General features: G+C 35.5%; 1 protein-coding gene across 1 annotated transcript in view; it reads right to left on the reverse strand.

The window, feature by feature from the left end:
• LOC113513874 (atrial natriuretic peptide-converting enzyme) overlaps positions 1–18,282 on the reverse strand; it is a 166,826-nt gene that overhangs the window by 64,721 nt on the left and 83,823 nt on the right. The window contains exons 4-5 of the mRNA XM_052894243.1: positions 7,055–7,259; positions 5,411–6,064 (exon numbers count right to left, since the gene is read on the reverse strand). Coding sequence (XP_052750203.1) covers positions 5,411–6,064; positions 7,055–7,259 — 859 coding nt within the window. The remainder of the gene's footprint in view (positions 1–5,410; positions 6,065–7,054; positions 7,260–18,282) is intronic.

Genomic DNA, 18,282 nt, shown 5'->3' on the forward strand with positions numbered 1-18,282 from the left:
CGCAAAACTAAGTTTTCAACATTATGGAATATCATTACCGAAGTAAATGTTAATGCACCAAGATTGTACAAATACAATCCACACTAGCTACTCAGAAAGTCAATAATATTATTAGCTTTGATACGTTTGATATCGATGATGATGACGATGATGATATTGATGATTGGTTTTATGTAAGTATAATATATAATTGACACCAATTTTTTGTAGTGTATTCTTATCGACTACAAAGAAAAAAAAACTAACAAGTTAATTTTGGAACAATTGAGTTTTAAACTTTCATACTAAATAGAAAAACATCAAAATTGATAAACGATTGACATACATCACGTAAAATACATAAATCAATGGAAATCCAAACAAAATAATAAGATTTTGTAACTGAAAGCGAAATAGTTAAACGAGAAACACAAAATAAAACGCGTCTGCACAATCTTGGTGTTGATGCGCTCAGCGAGTTCAGTGAGCGTAACTAACGCGACATTGTTTTATTACTTGCATCCCCTGCAGCCTGATAACTGGGTTAGAAACGGCGGGAAGTTAACGGGATTTAGAATTTATGCGATACGTCTGTCTGTCAGTCATCCGGATTTACAAATGTACAGAAAGAACGGGTTTATTTTTCGTCTCTATCACTTCACGGTACTGCCAAATAAAAATAAACAAATGGAATGGAGTGTTAATGAAATAACGAAGTAAGTGTATAATATGTTACTACTATGATTCTCAGGGTGTTATAAAATGTCTATATGCCATTCATTATACTTGAATTATACTGCCAAAATATAACCCTTTAAGAAACCATTTGGTTAAAAAAACCTCATACAAAGCCGACCGGCTCGTGTAGTAATCGAGGCTAATTTCCTTTTCTCACAGAAGAAAGATAGAGAGAGCGCCCAGTTATCATCTTCCTGCTTTTATCTCATTTATTTGAGGCCGATGTAATATGATTTTGTATATATTACATAAGGTTATGGCTTTTTTTTTACGAGCGGCTGCTTGCCTAACATCAATTCTCCTTAATTACACATTTGTTGATGGTATCCACGATGATTCCTACGGTATGAAGGAAAGAATTGAGGAAAGAAGGAACACGTTAGAAGTGAATGAAGGAAGTTGGTAAAAAAGAAATTAGGGATTTCTAGGGAAAAGGAAACTGAAAACTGTAGTTGCGGAAGGGATACCGATCAGAAACTGTAACGGTGTAATCCGTAGTGGAACGTTATCTGGCTTTGAGCGGGATTTGAAATCAGAGAACGTTGGTAGAGACAAGTGAAACCGGCCGTATAAAAGCCAATAAAATAATTGAATAAAATGCATCTCTCTCCACAATTTCGCTGGTGTCTGAGACGAAATATTTTTATGGAATCTGAAATCACAAACAAGCAGAGAGTGGTCACACAGCTTGTTTGTTATTCCAGATATTACATCAGGATCTGGTCTAGTGGTCCTGATGGAAAGTGATAATATAATATTGCTTTTTTTATTTACTTTTTAAATTCAAGAAGTACATCTATCTTTTTGTTTGTGTTTTGGAACATTTTCGTCTATCCTAAATTTTTTTTTACATTACCTCTTGTTTTTACATTAGTTTCATCGCCTATTAACTCCTACTTATAAGAAAATAAGATATTATACTCAGCGAGAGGCGTGGTGTGTTATAAGTGAGATAAATGAGGGCCATAACTGTATATCTAAAAAGGGTAGTTAAAGTAATATGTCAACTGTTGCCGTTGAGGCAATTATTTATCCACATATCACCGAATATATTAAAATTCATTGTGCTCCAGGACGTATACCTATCATCGTATAATGGATCTTCGTAAAATTAATTAGTCGGAAATTTTAATTGACATATAAAATAATTCAAGTTTGTTATATCAGGGGGAGAGAAAATATTAAAAAAACCCTCTTAATTATAATAAAGTTCACATAATCCGCCAAAGAGTACGTTGATTGTCCATTAATATTACGTTCCCAGCAGTAAAAACCTATTAAACTCGTCCTATTGAGTTTGTTATACCTATATGTTTTAATGCAATATGCTGTTGGTGTTCCTTAAATAAATAAATAAATAAATTTGTGTAAAGTGGATTTTTGTTCTTTGAGACTGCTCACTTTTAATAAATCTTGATAAAATATGTCATCTTACTTATTTCACAATAATTATCATATATATTTTTACACTATCTCTACATGATATGATCTCCACAAAAGCTCATTCTGGAATAGGTTCATCGTGGCGTATCTTTACATTGCTTTATCCCGTGATTTATTTTTAGAAATAGTACTAATCAATAGGTTTCTTATTTCTACTCCTATCTATTTTAAGTTTCTCTATATAAAATTGTGTGCTGATTCATAATTATATCAATACAATATTCATTTTGAAAATCTATGCAATCTTTGCACCTTACTAATGCTATCGATTCGAGGTTGTGCCGATCCAAATTCTTCCTCCGTTTCGATGATCAAAATCAACAAATTTACATCCATTTCTTGATTTATATCTTTGAACAGATTATTCTGATCAGAAAACAAAATTAATCAGCGAAACAAAATACTTGGTCGATCACATTTTCCATTAAGTTGTATAAAATCTTTTCCCGTAAATCTCCTCGCGAACATAAATTTAAGTGTACAACAATAAAACCGACAAAATATACCAATAGGCAGCTAGTATCATCCACAAGATTAGTTTTACTAGCGTGCAAGTAAGTAATGCATCTGCAATCTCGGTTACAGTAAACAACATATATGCTGTGAGCCATAGTTATAAGAATAAATATCCGGATAGAACGGACGTTTCGAGAATTCAACTACTTTGGCGCGCCGACAGCCCTCAACAGTCAGGGCTTACAAGCAACTGACACTGCACTAATGTTCATCCGCACAATCGCACATGTAGAAAAATTACTTGCTAAATTCGAATAAATTTGTGACAACCCTTCCAACTTGCGCAAGGTCCGGAAGAAAGAAATGTACATTTTGGTGGCGTTGTCGCTCTCACAAAGTGTCGCCTCTACCCGGTTTATTTATTCTTATACTGCACTTCCACGCGTGCAGGGTGGATGGGGTGTGCCTCACCGTATGTGACACGTGTAAGGAACGTTGATTAGAAACCTTTGTCGGCGTTACGTTTAAAGAGTCGTGTTGGACTGTCTCCAGATTAAATACTTTTCTTTCTTTATGGGAGTGAAAAAAAGAAACATTGTGTAAAATCTCCTTAGGATATGTGTTGTTCCTTTATATGCCAGTCTTTTATGTTTAATTTGAAATAATATATAATTATGTATGTTTATTTAACATTATTATATACTCATATATGTATATTACGTTTACTTAATTTTTTTTAGTATGGCAAACAAGCTGACGGCCCACCTGATGGAAAGTGGTAACCGTCGCCTATAGACATGAGCAGTACCATGGACATAAGAGAGTATACTGTTTCGCCCATGGTACCTCCCATGCGTTGCCATTCCTGAGGACTCAGGTGTTATTCCTCAGGAATGATTCAGGTGTTATTCCTCTGTAAATTCACGCCATATCCCACCCTTCAAACCGAAACACAGCCATGCAAACACAACTGCTTCACGGTTGAAACACGAATGGGACAGAGGTACCCAAGCAAACGACTTTTGTACAAAGTCTTCCTCTGGTAAAAGGCTTAATGGCTTATAATTTAGATTTCAACTTTCGATAATATCGCTTTGATGAAGCAGTAATGCTCATTTTGTTCGATTGATTTCTGAAAACTTGACTTTACTATTCGTATTTGTAAAAGTATTAATTATCATAGTAATGATTCGCTGTCTGATCCCAGTAAAAAATGTTTTTCTTTTTGAAAATCCTAACAACAAACGTATCGAAAAGTCCAGAAGAAAAAGTAAGAAACAAAGGTAATTACAAAAAAGCGTTTTACTGCAAACTGAACACTTCTTAGTTTTTGGAATACTATTAAAAAAGGAACGTTCTGTTTGTGAGACATTTACAACAGTATATTAGTGATAGAAACGGCTATTGGTAAGTACTAAAACAGTTATTACAAACCATTAAACAGTTGTAAAACTTGCATCTTTGCTGAATACTCAAGGCGAATACGAAGGGACGATAGCCTGACAAAGATCTCGCAAACAAACAAAAAACAACAAAATTTAGAACTGTATTCATTTTATTGGATCTTTAAAATGTTGCCAATGTTTTACAACTAACTGTGAAATATATATATGAATAAAAATTAATCTCTAAACGTGTTGTTAATAGTAAAAACTGAAGATGACATCTGGTATATTTTCTATACGATCGTTTGATTCAGATATACTTGAAATTTAAAGCTAAAAATAAAAAAATCGATGGCATAATAGAAAACGAATGTAAGCCACGAACCGAAATTTGAAAGCTATCCTGATCTTGTTAATTATGAACGATAAAATAATTAAGAGATACATAGCAACAGCTGTTCCAAATTTAGATTTGGCTGTTACTAGTTGAAACCCAAGGGCGGACCGTGAAAAAAGGAGTCTTATCAAATATCCGTACAACATAAATTCACGTCATCTCTGTAGGCACCCTTGGAGCGTCGCCGTCGGGGATTTATTAAATGGAACTGACGAGGACTTAAGCCGGTTGCTGTGTGTTTTAATAAAATTGTAGAAAAATATTGTACTCACTTTCCGTATACAATTGCGAGTTGCTTGTTTTTTTAGGTTAAAGTCTTTATTCATTTAATGGTAGGCCCATTTTGAGAGAATGTCTTTTGTAGACGGATTTATTTAGTTAAATTTTATTATTTTCACACTTATACTGTATTAAAACAGTTAATTTAATAATTTCATTTTTTTTTTATAAACAACATAGAATGGCAAACAAGCTGACGGTCCCACCTGATGGAAAGTGGTAACCGTCGCCTATAGACATGAGCAGTAGCATGGACATAACAGAGTATACTGTTTCGCCCATGATACCCCCCATGTGTTGCCATTCCTGAGGACTCAGGTAATGGTTAACATATTATAATGTGTTACAAAAGAATGTCGTCATCATTTATTTATTCATTAGTACAAATATGTGTACATGGCGGACTTAATGCTAAAAGCATTCTCTCCCAGTCAACCATAGGGAAGTGTCAGAATACTCGAATGCGGTACTACTAATTATTGATATACATACATACTAAAATTACATATATAAACGAATAAATATATATAAATAACAAATATACTTACACATATATGACATATACTATATTACACACGAAATTGAGAATAATATAAAGTACTTACCGCTCGGATAAAAATAAAAAGTGTGCGTTAACGCTTTTTTTGAAAGATGGTTTAGTCATCATGATTCTGAAATAAAATTTCTATATACATAAGCAGGAATATAATAATAAGCAAAATGAAGAACTCACCCGATGATGTAGCGACATGTTGCTCCCATTTTGGAACCTCACAATCGTCTGTAGCGACGCCGGTGTCGACATACTCTTTGTGATGGACGAGTTCCCTGATTCCTTCTCCTGCTGTTCTTTGAGCAGCAGTCCTCGTGCTATTTTCGCATTGAGGCTCTTGTTCACATGCTGATGTGGCAGTAGCGGTGCTTCCATTGTCTTTGTAGTGTACGACGGTGAGGACGTTTGACTGAACGAATCCGAGGACACGTTGGAATCTTGCCGGATGCTAATATTTGAGCCTGAACTTGGCGAACGCTTTATTGTCTGATTATTTTGAGGCAAAGGTGCAGGTGTGTAAGGAGTGTCTGGCATTTTTTGCGGAGGTCTTCTCGGGACTGGCGGCTGGGGATTTCTGTTGCAGTCGAGCCGTGGCTGTGGTTGGACAGAGACAATTCGACGGTTGCCGTTGGGGTCAGTGGCCGGACTCGTTGACGGTCGAGGCGGTGTCGGTGGTGGGACCCGCCGGGGCGGTTGCGGGGAGGAGCGCCGAGGCGGAGCTGGCGGTGGAACAGGTAAGGGCACTGGCGTGACTGGAGCAGTACGTTGGGGTACTGGAGGTGGCGGTGGTTGGGGCTGCACCGGCGGTTGCTGTATCTGTGGTGGTGGCTGGAGCTGCAACAATAGATATTATTTTAATGTAATTACTACAGGTTTAACTTACATGTAATAAGATCTAAAAAGCTCGACTAGTTTCTGAATCAATTCATAATCCTTATTCTTAAGCGGCTGTGACACGAGGGCGAGTATATATTTTAATGTAATAGCACATATTATTACAGAGTTATTGGAATTGGTTCGTTGGAAAGGATTAGTTGTATTAACTTGAAACCCAGTGATAGTATTTAAGAAACCGAACTTTTTCCAATAAATTCTAATGAAATATAAAAATAGATAAACTGTTGTACTTTTCGAAGACCTAAAAAATTAAGATAACAAACAAACAAACACATTTTCAGATTCATAATATTACTGAGTATGAAACGACCCTCGTTTCTTTGAAAAACTATTGAAATTCAAGTATTACTATCGCTACGTTTCAAATTGTTAGCGAAATATCTGCGGCGTAACGAAGAGATTCTTTGCAAAGCGTAAAACTTTATTAATTTTATTATCTCTTTTTCCAACTTACGTTCTTCTTATAGATACATATTACTGTATACAGTTAGTTATATATAACTAGCTATATATTATAGCTAGTTATATATAACTAGCTATGTATTATAGCTAGTTATATATAACTAGCGATATATTATAACTAGCTAGCTAATAAATTATATTGTATTTACATACTTATTTAGCTATGTGTTTATGTTTTAATCATGCTGCGTACGCATATTTTTGGAGGGTTAACTTGAATAAAATATTATTGTACCGTATAAATTATTGTAACATTGTTAATTCTCTGTAATGTGTACGTATTGAAATAAAATAAATATGAAGTGGTTTAAGCCAATCGTTATATGAAATAGTTTATATACCTTTATCAACAAATAAGCTATCAATAGCAAAAATAATTTTTCAATTCTGACTGGTTGTTCCAATGACTACCATGTCCAAACAAACAAACTACGTTATTACATTAATATACTTTGCCAAACTAACCTTTAGTATAGGCCTTGGTGGAGCTAGCCTGGACGGTGGACAGTACGGCAGGGCGTCTGACGGACAGTACACAAATCCAGAAGGTCGCGGCGGCTGCGGGGCGCAGGCCGCTGTGGAGTGCCGCCGAGGTGTTCCCGTGCTGGGCCGGAGAAGTTCTAGAAGCTTCTCACCGGGCGTCGCAGCCAGGCTGCCTGCTCTCCCACAACTGTGCAACAATATTACAAACTTGTTTCAAATGTAACTACTAATATGAAAAAAAATGTATGATAATGGAATGGCAAACCCGTTTGCGCTAATGGTATACGCTGACTAGGCACCAGTGAGAGATGATATGTGAGGATGAAAAGGCAAGTCAGTTAGCCAACCAGAGGGAGACTTTGTACAAAAGTCGATTGCTTGGGTGCCTCTGTCCCATTCGTGTTTCAACCGTGAAGCAGTTGTGTTTGCATGGCTGTGTTTAGGTTTGAAGGGTGGGATATGGCGTGAATTTACTGGGTACAGAGGAATAACACCCAAGTCCTCAGGAATTGCAACGCATGGGGGTATCATGGGCGAAACAGTATACTCTGTTATGTCCATGGTACTGCTCATGTCAATAGGCGACGGTTACCACCTTCCATCAGGTGGGCCGTCAGCTTGTTTGCCATTCTAAGTTGTATAATAAAAAAAAAGTCTTCTTTGTCTTGGGTGTCGTAAGAGATGACTAAGGGAACTTACTGGTCGAGGGATGAGCAGCAGTGTCCCTTTTAAAACAGCACTAAAGCCAAACTGCGCTTGCCAACCCGCTTGCTAAACGTGGCAACTAAAAACCCCCTTCTGGCGGAGACCCATGATCAGCAGTGGACAGGTAACGGTTGATATAATCATAATGAATATAGTATAATTCTAACATATAAGGTCCATATTGCATTGGCTCTTTTCATCACAGTTTATTATTATATTCAAGATAGATTACCATTTATACAGCGTATATATTTCTAGACGTTCAAACAAATTTGAGCTTTACAATCATCTAGACACGCTTAATAAAGTCCGAAAATAAATGATTATCAATAAAGTACCTAACATTTACAACAATAGTAATTGATACAATACCAACGGCCATTAAGCGAGACAGAAACAAATTGTACACAATTGTATTGTTTTATTTGTATGTAAAAGGCTAATACATCATTGTACTCGTATACAAATGTCAAAGTTCAAAAACGTATGCAATATATCGTCACAGTCGTAGAATACTGACGGATCTTTATATGTAATATTTGTCAGATCCGTCAGTATTCTACGGCTATGACGGTATATTATGATTCAAAAAAATCACAACCAAAAATAATAATTTTTATTTTCATATTACAATTTAGTACATTTTGTTAGCAAGAATTTCCTTACAAACTATATTAGTAAAAACAAAAGCCGGTCAAGTGTGAGTCAGACTCGCGCAACGAGGGTTTCGTACAAAATCATCAAGTTTATTTTTTTTTTTGTGAATAAAATTCAAATTTACTCTTTTCGGATTTTTTCCTTTACTTGTGCTACATGACATTGCTTCTTACAAAATTTCATGATTCTAGATCAACGGGAAATACCCTATAGGTTTTGATTCTCTTTGCGAATGTCAAAATATTCGACATAAATGGAACAAACGGCCGTATCTTTTGATTGCGTCGATTTAGAAGCTTGATTTTTTATATATCTTTAGATTCTTTATTGCACTTGAACAATATATACAGCGGTTAGTTTAACAACTTGTTAGCAAGGTAGGGCTTATCTAACTTCAACAACGAGGAGACCTGCGGACCAATATATTACATCTTCTTCTTATCTTATTTTCGCACATGGGGTCAGCTAAGCCGTTGCACGTCGACCCATACGGATCTTTTGTGCTTCCCCCTGCCTTATACCATCATTTCATAGATCCTATGTGTTAACTTTACGATATCCCGCAGTTTAAGATATCTGTAGTCCCCTGGCTCTGGATAAGCCGTTCCCAGTAGACTCATACGCATACTTGCCAACGAATCACAGTTACATATCAAGTGTTCCATGGATTCCGATTTCTCACCGATTATACATCTTACAGCCAATGCCCTACGCTCCTTTTCGACATGAGTTTGACCTTTAAGATCTTCAGTAACATAGTGCTCCATACATTTAAATTTATGCACTTCTCAAAAAGGGGTTTTTATTATTTAAATATATATGTTATGTAGGATTATAGATATATAATAAAATAGCCCAAGCATTGGGATTTTCAAATAACGTCTGAAGAATTATTACCTCTCACAATGCTGATGTATTTATATGTATTTACTTATATATATTTTTATTTATTTATTTTTAACTATAACATTTATGTCGATTGGTACACATGTACGACTGTAACTACTAATGAACTGTCAGTTTTCTCATATTGGGTTTGCTGGAAGAAATCTCTATTGGAGATAAGCTCGCCTTTGTGCACTATTATGTTTGTTTTTACATTACACGTTTGTGTACAATAAAGAATAATCTGTTTATATAATAATTTAAGTATGTAATTCTAACTTTACTTTGGTATATGATAATTCTTTAGCAATATAAACGTTGTAAGCCTCTTAGTAATAAATATAAATAAAGCAAAAGTTCTCACAGTTCATTTAATTTAGATATCATACTATTAAATCATATATTTACTTATTTTACTTTGTATATGAAATATAATAAATAATATAACATAAATACCCAATTTCTGTTAATCCATTAACACTTATTTAACTATAGCTTCTTTAGGACTTCCATCAACAATAATTGTGATATATTTTATATAATGACCACGTTGTTTACTATACTTGTTCACTCTTGATACGTCAGGGAGCTCCGCTCTGTTCAACGGTTGGACAAGAAGTGTGTCCCCACCCATATAACAATCTTTTATATCTACAGGGTCGAATTCGAGTGAACAAGTCAGTGAGACCACGTGTTCTTACAATTTCATTACTTTTTATTCAACTGTCATGACAATAAATAATTATAAAATTAATTCAAATGTAATAATTTATATTATAACTATATAATTAGTATTACTAATTATATATTATATATAATATACTAGAGGGACGCTGCTGCTCATCCCTCGACCATTAGCTTCCCTTAGTCATCTTTTACGACACCCAAAACAAAGGAAGACGCAGCCCATTCTATGGCTAGACCATACGGCGTACATTATATTTTTTTCTGTTTATTGTTTTTTTTTTTCTATAGTAGTTAAGTTAGATAAAAAATCGAAGATAAAATTTTATAATAACACTAATAATATATTAAATATTAGTGTTCTATATACATTACAAGAATAATTTATTACCAAATTTGGTATAATAACAACTTTAATGTTTTATTATATTTAAAGTAGTTAGTATGATTTTTATTAATAAATGTAGGTAGGTAGTATATATATACGAGTACATACACAGTAACAAATAGTTTTTTAATGGGTAAAAATGATAACTTAGGATATAACCTATCCGTGTACCAAATTTTTTTTTATACAACTTAGAATTGCTTGAAAAACAAGCTGACGGAAAGTGATAAGCCCACCTGATGGAAAGTGATAACCGTCGCCTATAGACATGAGCAGTACCATGGACATAACACTTGCAGTGGAGAAAACGTGTCTATCGATAAATTTTCTAGCATGAAATAAATTGACAAATATTTTTATTTGTTATTTCATTAATTGGTTATTTCTTCTCAACCTTTTTGCTATTTATACTCAGATAGGAAAAAGTTTACTATTTTTACCGTGAAGCAACAATGCACGTTTTGTTACGCTTCAGTCCGAATGATAAATATATAACTAGATATATAAATAAATAGCCAGAGTAATCTTTATACAAGAGGAATAATACCCTGATTCCCGGAATATCAGACGAATATGGACTTAGATAACAATCACAATTGAAGTGGAATTATTTTCGGAACTAAATATAATAGATCCTGTTAATATTATAAATGCAAAAGTTTGTAACTCTTTCAGGCAAAAACTACTGAACGAATTATATATATATATATATATATATATATATATATATATATATATATATATATATATATATATATATATATATATATATATATATATTACCAGAGGGAGACTTTGTACAAAAGTCGATTGCTTGGGTACCTCTGTTGCAGTTGTGTTTGCATGGCTGTGTTTCGGTTTAAAGGGTGGGATATGGCGTGAATTTACTGGGTACAGAGAAATAACACCTGAGTCCTCAGGAATGGCAACGCATGGGTGGTATCATGGATGAAACAGTATACTCTGTTATGTCCATAGTACTGCTCATGTCTATAGGCGACGGTTACCACTTTCCATCAGGTGGACCGTCAGCTTGTTTGCCATTCTAAGTTGTATAAAAAAAAACACAAAGAAATTCAATAATGCCACATTTACAGTAAAAAAAATTATAATATCAAGGAAATTTATTGCATTTTCGTGTTTGAATTTTTTATTCACCAAATATTCATCCTAATATATAATATTCTGGGGGAAAGGAATTGTTAGTAATGGAGACTGATAATCCCATTGCTAGCAATATACCTAACCAGGCCAACTTCCTGGCGGTCCACCCTGGAAACTATCATGGTTAATTCCTGATGAATTCATCATGATAGGCTAACTAGCCTGTTTCATTCTCATCTATCACCCTTCACTGGTGCTCCGCCAGCGTATCCCGTTAGCGCAGGGGGGACTACCATACCATTTTCACCCATCAAAAAAAAAATATATATATTATATACTATAACTATGGGTATTCTTAGTTTTATATACCGCTAACGATTCCGAATCCACTGTACAGGCGGTGAGGATTGTAAACCGAAATGTGTTGTATACAGAGGCGGGTAATGGAGCCATCAGTTCCTTGTAATTACAGCGGCGCCAGTGATTGAGGTGCGCGGTAATGAACAAACCTGAATACCTGTCCGACGTTACGGACGGATGCGTCTACACAAAGTCGTGTTTTGATCGGCTAATGGCAGCTAGCACAGCATTCGTTACTATTTTTAATAATTTTTTATTATTTCCGCCGATAACTGTCCACTGCTGAAACATAAGTTTTCCCCATAAGGGGGGTTTTTCTAGTAGTTACCACGCTTGGCAAGCGAGTTGGTAATCGCAGTTAGGATTTTACAGATGTATTAAGATGGACGCTGCTGCCTATCCCTCCACCACCACGTCCATGGTACTGCTCATGTCTATAGGCGACGGTTACCACTTTCCTTCAGTTGGGCCGTCAGCTTATTTGCCATTCTAAGTTGTATAAAAAAAACCACAAAGCTCCCTTTGTCGCCTCTTATGACACCCACGGGAAAGTAAGGGGTGGCCCATTCTATGCCAGGACCGACACGACGTTTGTCACTATTAAATAGAGCAAAATCAAAATCTATAAATTTTTTTTTTTTTTTTTTTTACAACACAGGGGGCAAACGAGCATGCGGCTCACCTGATGGTAAGTGACTACCGCCGCCCATGATCACCCACAACACCAGCGGCATTGCAGGTGTGCTGCCGGCCTTTTAAAAAGGAATATACTCTTTTCTTGAAGGTTATGTTGTCGTATCGGTTCGGAAATACTGCTGCTGGAAGTTGATTCCAAAGAATGGTTGTGCGTGGAAGAAAGTGCCTTGAAAAACGCACGGTGGAAGACCGCCACTCGTCCAGATGATTGGGATGAAACTTTAGTTTGTGGCGGGTTGTACGGTGGTGAAAATCAGCAGCAGGTATCAATCCGAACAATTCCTCAGAACACTCCCCATGATAAATTCGGTAGAAGATGCACAGAGATGCAACATCTCTGCGCAGTTTCAGTGGGTCGAGTCGGACAGTAAGGCGTTGACTATCGATAATTCGAGCTGCCCGATTTTGAATGCGGTCTAACGGAAGGAGTTGGTACTGTGGCGCTCCTGCCCACAGGTGAGAACAGTATTCCATATGCGGCCTGACTTGGGCTTTATATAATTTCAGGCGGTGTTCTGGCATGAAATATCATAAAAATTCCTATACAAGCTAGAATACAAAGATTTGATAGACAAAAAATTTAATGAGAAACTTTACAATTGGCTTTCTGAGAAATATTTTAACTCAATCGTAAACTATTTTAATGCACAAATTTAAGGATAAATTGTAATTTAAATATTTGCACGCCATATGGTTGAACGCAGAAATTCTGTTTATAGCATTAAACACTTCTAATAAGGTATTATTAATTAAGTTCTTATGAAAATGAACATATTATAAAAAAAAAAAAACATTCATCAGAGAGATTTTATACAAAATTCATATGCATGAGTACTTCTGTCTCACTCGTATTTTGACGTGAAACACCTGTGCTGTCATGGCTATGTTTCGGTTTGAAGGTACTTCTATGGTAGTAATATAGGCGACTAATTAGATAGATATATAGATACAAAGGTATCTGCATTAGATACAGCACACAAATAATAATAAAATACACAACAAACATAGATTGTCTGGCTCGTGCTCGCATCACAGTCACTCATGACTAAAGATCACGAATTGATTCCGAAACTAACCGAGTGTTTTCGATCTAATTACACGTAAGTCAAACCGGTAGCTTTTAAATTAATACATAGATAGACAAAAAGAGATAAAAAAATACATATACAAAAAAAAAAGTAAAAGACATAAAACAAGTAACATAATTTAAAATGCGTCTACTACAGAAAATAGTTACAACTGAGTTTTTTTTTTTATACAACCTAGAATGGCAAACAAGCTGACGGCCCACCTGATCGAAAGTGGTTACCGTCGCCTATAGACATGAGCAGTGCCATGGACATAACAGAGTATACTGTTTCGCCCATGATACCACCCATGCGTTGCCATTCCTGAGGACTCAGATGTTATTCCTCCGTACCCAGTAAATTCACGCCATATCCCACCCTTCAAACCGAAACACAGCCATGCAAACACAACTGCTTCACGGTTGAAACACGAATGGGACAGAGGTGCCCAAGCAATCGACTTTTGTACAAAGTCTCCCTTTGTTTTATTGCTTTGCCCTCAAAAGAGCAAAACACTAATATTCTGTTATGACCAAAAGCAAAAAAAAATAAAGGTGTCTGTACACGCATATAGAGTTTGATATCAGGCACGTGTGGTTTTGATGGCTTGATAAATGAAACTTAAAACTACTGAATACAATTTCTGATTATTTCTTTTAAAATACTGACAAGTACCAATGATTGAATAATATCGACTGAATTACATCTTTGTAATTTACGAATAACTGAATTATAATCAGAGAGACACGCTTGCTTTACAAGCGACGATCGGAAGAGAGCTGGCATCATAGGCAATCCTAATTACATTTTTAACTAGATCATAGACTATAAGAAATTGAGATCCTGCACATTAAGAATAAATTATGATTAATTAAACTGAATATAAAAATGAGAATTAGGCATATTGAAGCATATAGTATCGCGTAAACAGAAGGTATGATCTAATTACTTTTCTTTTTCCAAGTGTCGCAGAATCACAGCAATTGCTTGCTCTGGGATACGTTGTAATATGAGTTTCAGTATATAATAATAAGCTATGGCTATGGAAAAAGGCACAACGAACATTTAAAAGATAACCTAGAACCATTACCTTGAACACCCAGATCCGAGCTAAATCAGAAAAGATTATTTCCTAAATCGGTCCCAAACAGGATTCCAATCCAAAACCTCATTTACGCAAAGCAGTCTGTCCGCTACTGGGCTACGAAAAGCTTTACTAAATATGTAAACAACATTGTACTCGTTTATGCAAACGTAATTGTATGATCATTTATTGGGGCACAATGATAACGGACGTATCCTGGCCGCAATGGAACCGGTGATTAACCGCCGCAGTAACGAATGGACGCCGGACGTGAACGGACGGGCTTGTGGTCTGATGCGTCCACAGCTCTGTAAATTGAAGCCTTCGTGCTGTATTATCTATTTCAATTGATCTTAATGAAAACGAATAATTGACACGACCGTAACACAGTCTGCTGAAGCCCAATACTAAGTGCAGGATTTAACGAACTGTTAGCAATGGGGAATTAGTCCTCCGTGCTGGCAATATACCCCGTTAAGTCCACGTGGTTTTCTCTAAAAACTATCATAAACTATATGACATATAGTCTATTTATGTTATTTATTTATTTTTTATGTAATAAAAACCAACAGCTAGAGATTTTCATGTTAAAAAAAAACAGTAAAGACAAAAAGCCAATTACAGGTTTTCACAAATAAAAACAAGATTTAACTAATGCACATGACATCGCTAATACTTACAATAAACTTAATTAAACTTAAAGTAACAACATTATTTTACTAGTACAAATATTATAGTTAGGCAGCAAAAGAAAAAGTTGAAATCACACTTTCAAAGATGAACCATCAAAGAACCACTGACTCAGCACACGTATTGCGGATTCTATTTTAAAATTAAATAAATCTAAATATCTTGATATTTTATTAAAATTGTCGCTTGCACTTGCTTAAGATATGATTTTTTTTCCATAGTTAATGGAAACAAATGGAAGAGATAAGGTGGCATTTTATACTTTTAAATATTTCACTACATTAATACCAACAAGGGCAATTTCTGAAGGATTATAACTATATTTCGACAACTAACTTCGACTACTATCAACATAGCTTCTAAACCGACCATTGTATACGCTACGGCGGGTCGTTGTAGACCCTTCCCTAATTTCCTAAGCTTCCACCAGAGTGGCAGTTTATTAATCTTAGCATGTCACAGTCGGGGGACCGTCGTGTTTTGACGTATTGTTGAAACACTGTCGTGCTTCAGAATTCATATAATTTCGCCTATAGGTATCTAATATTTGGTTGACATGTTTTAAGTCAAACATTATATTGTTACTTGTAAGTGTTCGATAACTGATTTTGAACATTTTGAATGTTTCGTAGGTTTCCATATAGAATTAGGTACGTTCATGACTATAATCTCTTATGGGGTGGTTTGGAGACATTATTCGATTGTTATCATAGTGGTGAAGAGATTTTAAGCAGACGATGTGTGATGTTCACAAGTTTAATTAGTATGAGGCCGTCTATGCAAAATTCATTTAAAATCATTCAGTCTTTTAAACGTGATGAAGTAGTAAACATTTCGAAATCAGCTGTAGAATCTTAAACAAATTTCAAATAGCTTGTAAACAAATCTTTTTATATACTGGCACAATACATTGACTCCATAGGTCCACGATGGCAAATGGCCATGAAATCTACATACAGGCTATAGGTCCGACCCAAATTGCATCTAACCTGCGATCCACACTGCGCCGACTTATATAAACTCTTTTTCACGTCTCTCTTGAAGGAATCCAAGTCATACTTGGCAGAAAGTACAGATCCCGTAAACAAACTTCATAATTTGATGTTCTGACAGTCAGCATTCAAATGTTTGGCTCTTGTATGAATCTCATCAACACCGTATGGATGCATACTCTAAAATGGGATATTAATATCTCTCCCTCTCCATTTCAGTGCCGTGTGGTCCCGGCATAAAATGGGCCATCTTTTCCTTTTTTGTGGGGCTTATAAAGGCCACTAAGGGAACTTAATGGTCGAGAGCCCTCCACCTGCCCAGCGTAGCAACTACTGGAAAAACCCCCCAATAAAGAGATGCCAATGTTCAGCAGTGGACAGTTAACGGCTGATATGATGATGATGATGATGATGATGATGATGAAACCACACATAATGACATAGTTACTACATAACCTGAACGCAAATTCCGTCGTTGTTAAAGTAATAGTAACCAACGTTGTATTGGTGTAATTTTTTTCAGCATTAATTGAAATAAAAAGCTAGGTTTTTTTTGCAACTTAGAATGGCAAATAAGCTGACGGCCTACCTAATGAAAAGTGGCAGCTGCCGCCTGTAAACATGAGCAGCGCCATGGACATAACAGAGTATACTGTTTCGCCCATGATACCCCCCATGCGTTGCCATTCCTGGGGACTCAAGAGTTATTCCTCTGTGACCTGTAAATTCACTGCCATATTCCACCCTTCAAATCGAAACACATTCGTATAAACACAACTGCCTCACAGTGGAAACACGAATGGGACAGAGGTGCCCAAGCAAACGACTGTTGTACAAAGTCTCTAAATTAAATGATCTCCAATTTGTTCAGGTTACAGTTAAAAGTTTACTGGCAGGTTATAGATTAAAACTCGTTTCCAGATACATGATAAAAAAAAAGAATTATTGTATCCACAAACACTACAATTAGATAAAAAAGATGATTATAAGTTTGCTAGAAATAGCAACACATTACATAAGGTAATTTTCATATGGCGACAATAAAAATGTTCCGCCTACAAAACCGTCTTACGTGTTCACGTCAAAAATGGGATTTTTTTTTTGTCATACGATATTACATCCACGTCACTACGTTACGTATGTTAAGTAATCCCAAACGGAAGTTCGGCAATTAATCATCCGCCATTTTGTCGTGAAAACTAATTTGAGCTAACATCACCTTGTCAAGTAGGTGTCTGAGAATACTATAATTATTCAGAGTGAAATAGCTTCTCCAGCTAATCCTGTCATAGACTGTTCTCGAGGTGTTTATAATTGGAGATGATTAACGGTCAATGTTCTTGATAGGTGTAATGATCTCGCTAGATATCATTACCTTTAGACGTTCGTGTAGCATGGTTTATGGTTTATAAACAATAAAGAACATGGCGTATAGCTGAGTGATTTCAATTTAGTGCTTTTTTCTTATTTTCTTTATATTTTTTTATTGTTAAATATGTTTTTTTTTTAATTATGCATGGATTTAAGCACTAAATAAATATTTCTTTCTTTTTTTCTTACTTTATTTCTTTCTTTCTATCTATAAAAGCCCGGTCCAGGATCAGCAACGAAGTTTTCAACTATAACCAAAAACATGTTTAATACAAAATATGTCCTAAAAAATGATCTCAAATATATCAATGAAACATTGTACCAATTCATGGAAATGTGACATTATTGGATTATTGTCGTCCCTCATTTATATAATTAGGTGAATTAACATTTTTAGAACAGTTTCAACTGTTCATTTCTCCAGATAAAGTTGAATTAACAGAGCTTCAAGATAATCCACGCGGAGCCAGCAAGCTGCCTGCGGACATACGTGTGTAACAGGCGAAACTAATTAGATATCCCATTTG

This window comes from Galleria mellonella, unplaced genomic scaffold, assembly GCF_026898425.1.
Source record: "Galleria mellonella isolate WM207_F2 unplaced genomic scaffold, CSIRO_AGI_GalMel_v1 utg200, whole genome shotgun sequence".
Classification (NCBI taxonomy): domain Eukaryota; kingdom Metazoa; phylum Arthropoda; class Insecta; order Lepidoptera; family Pyralidae; genus Galleria; species Galleria mellonella.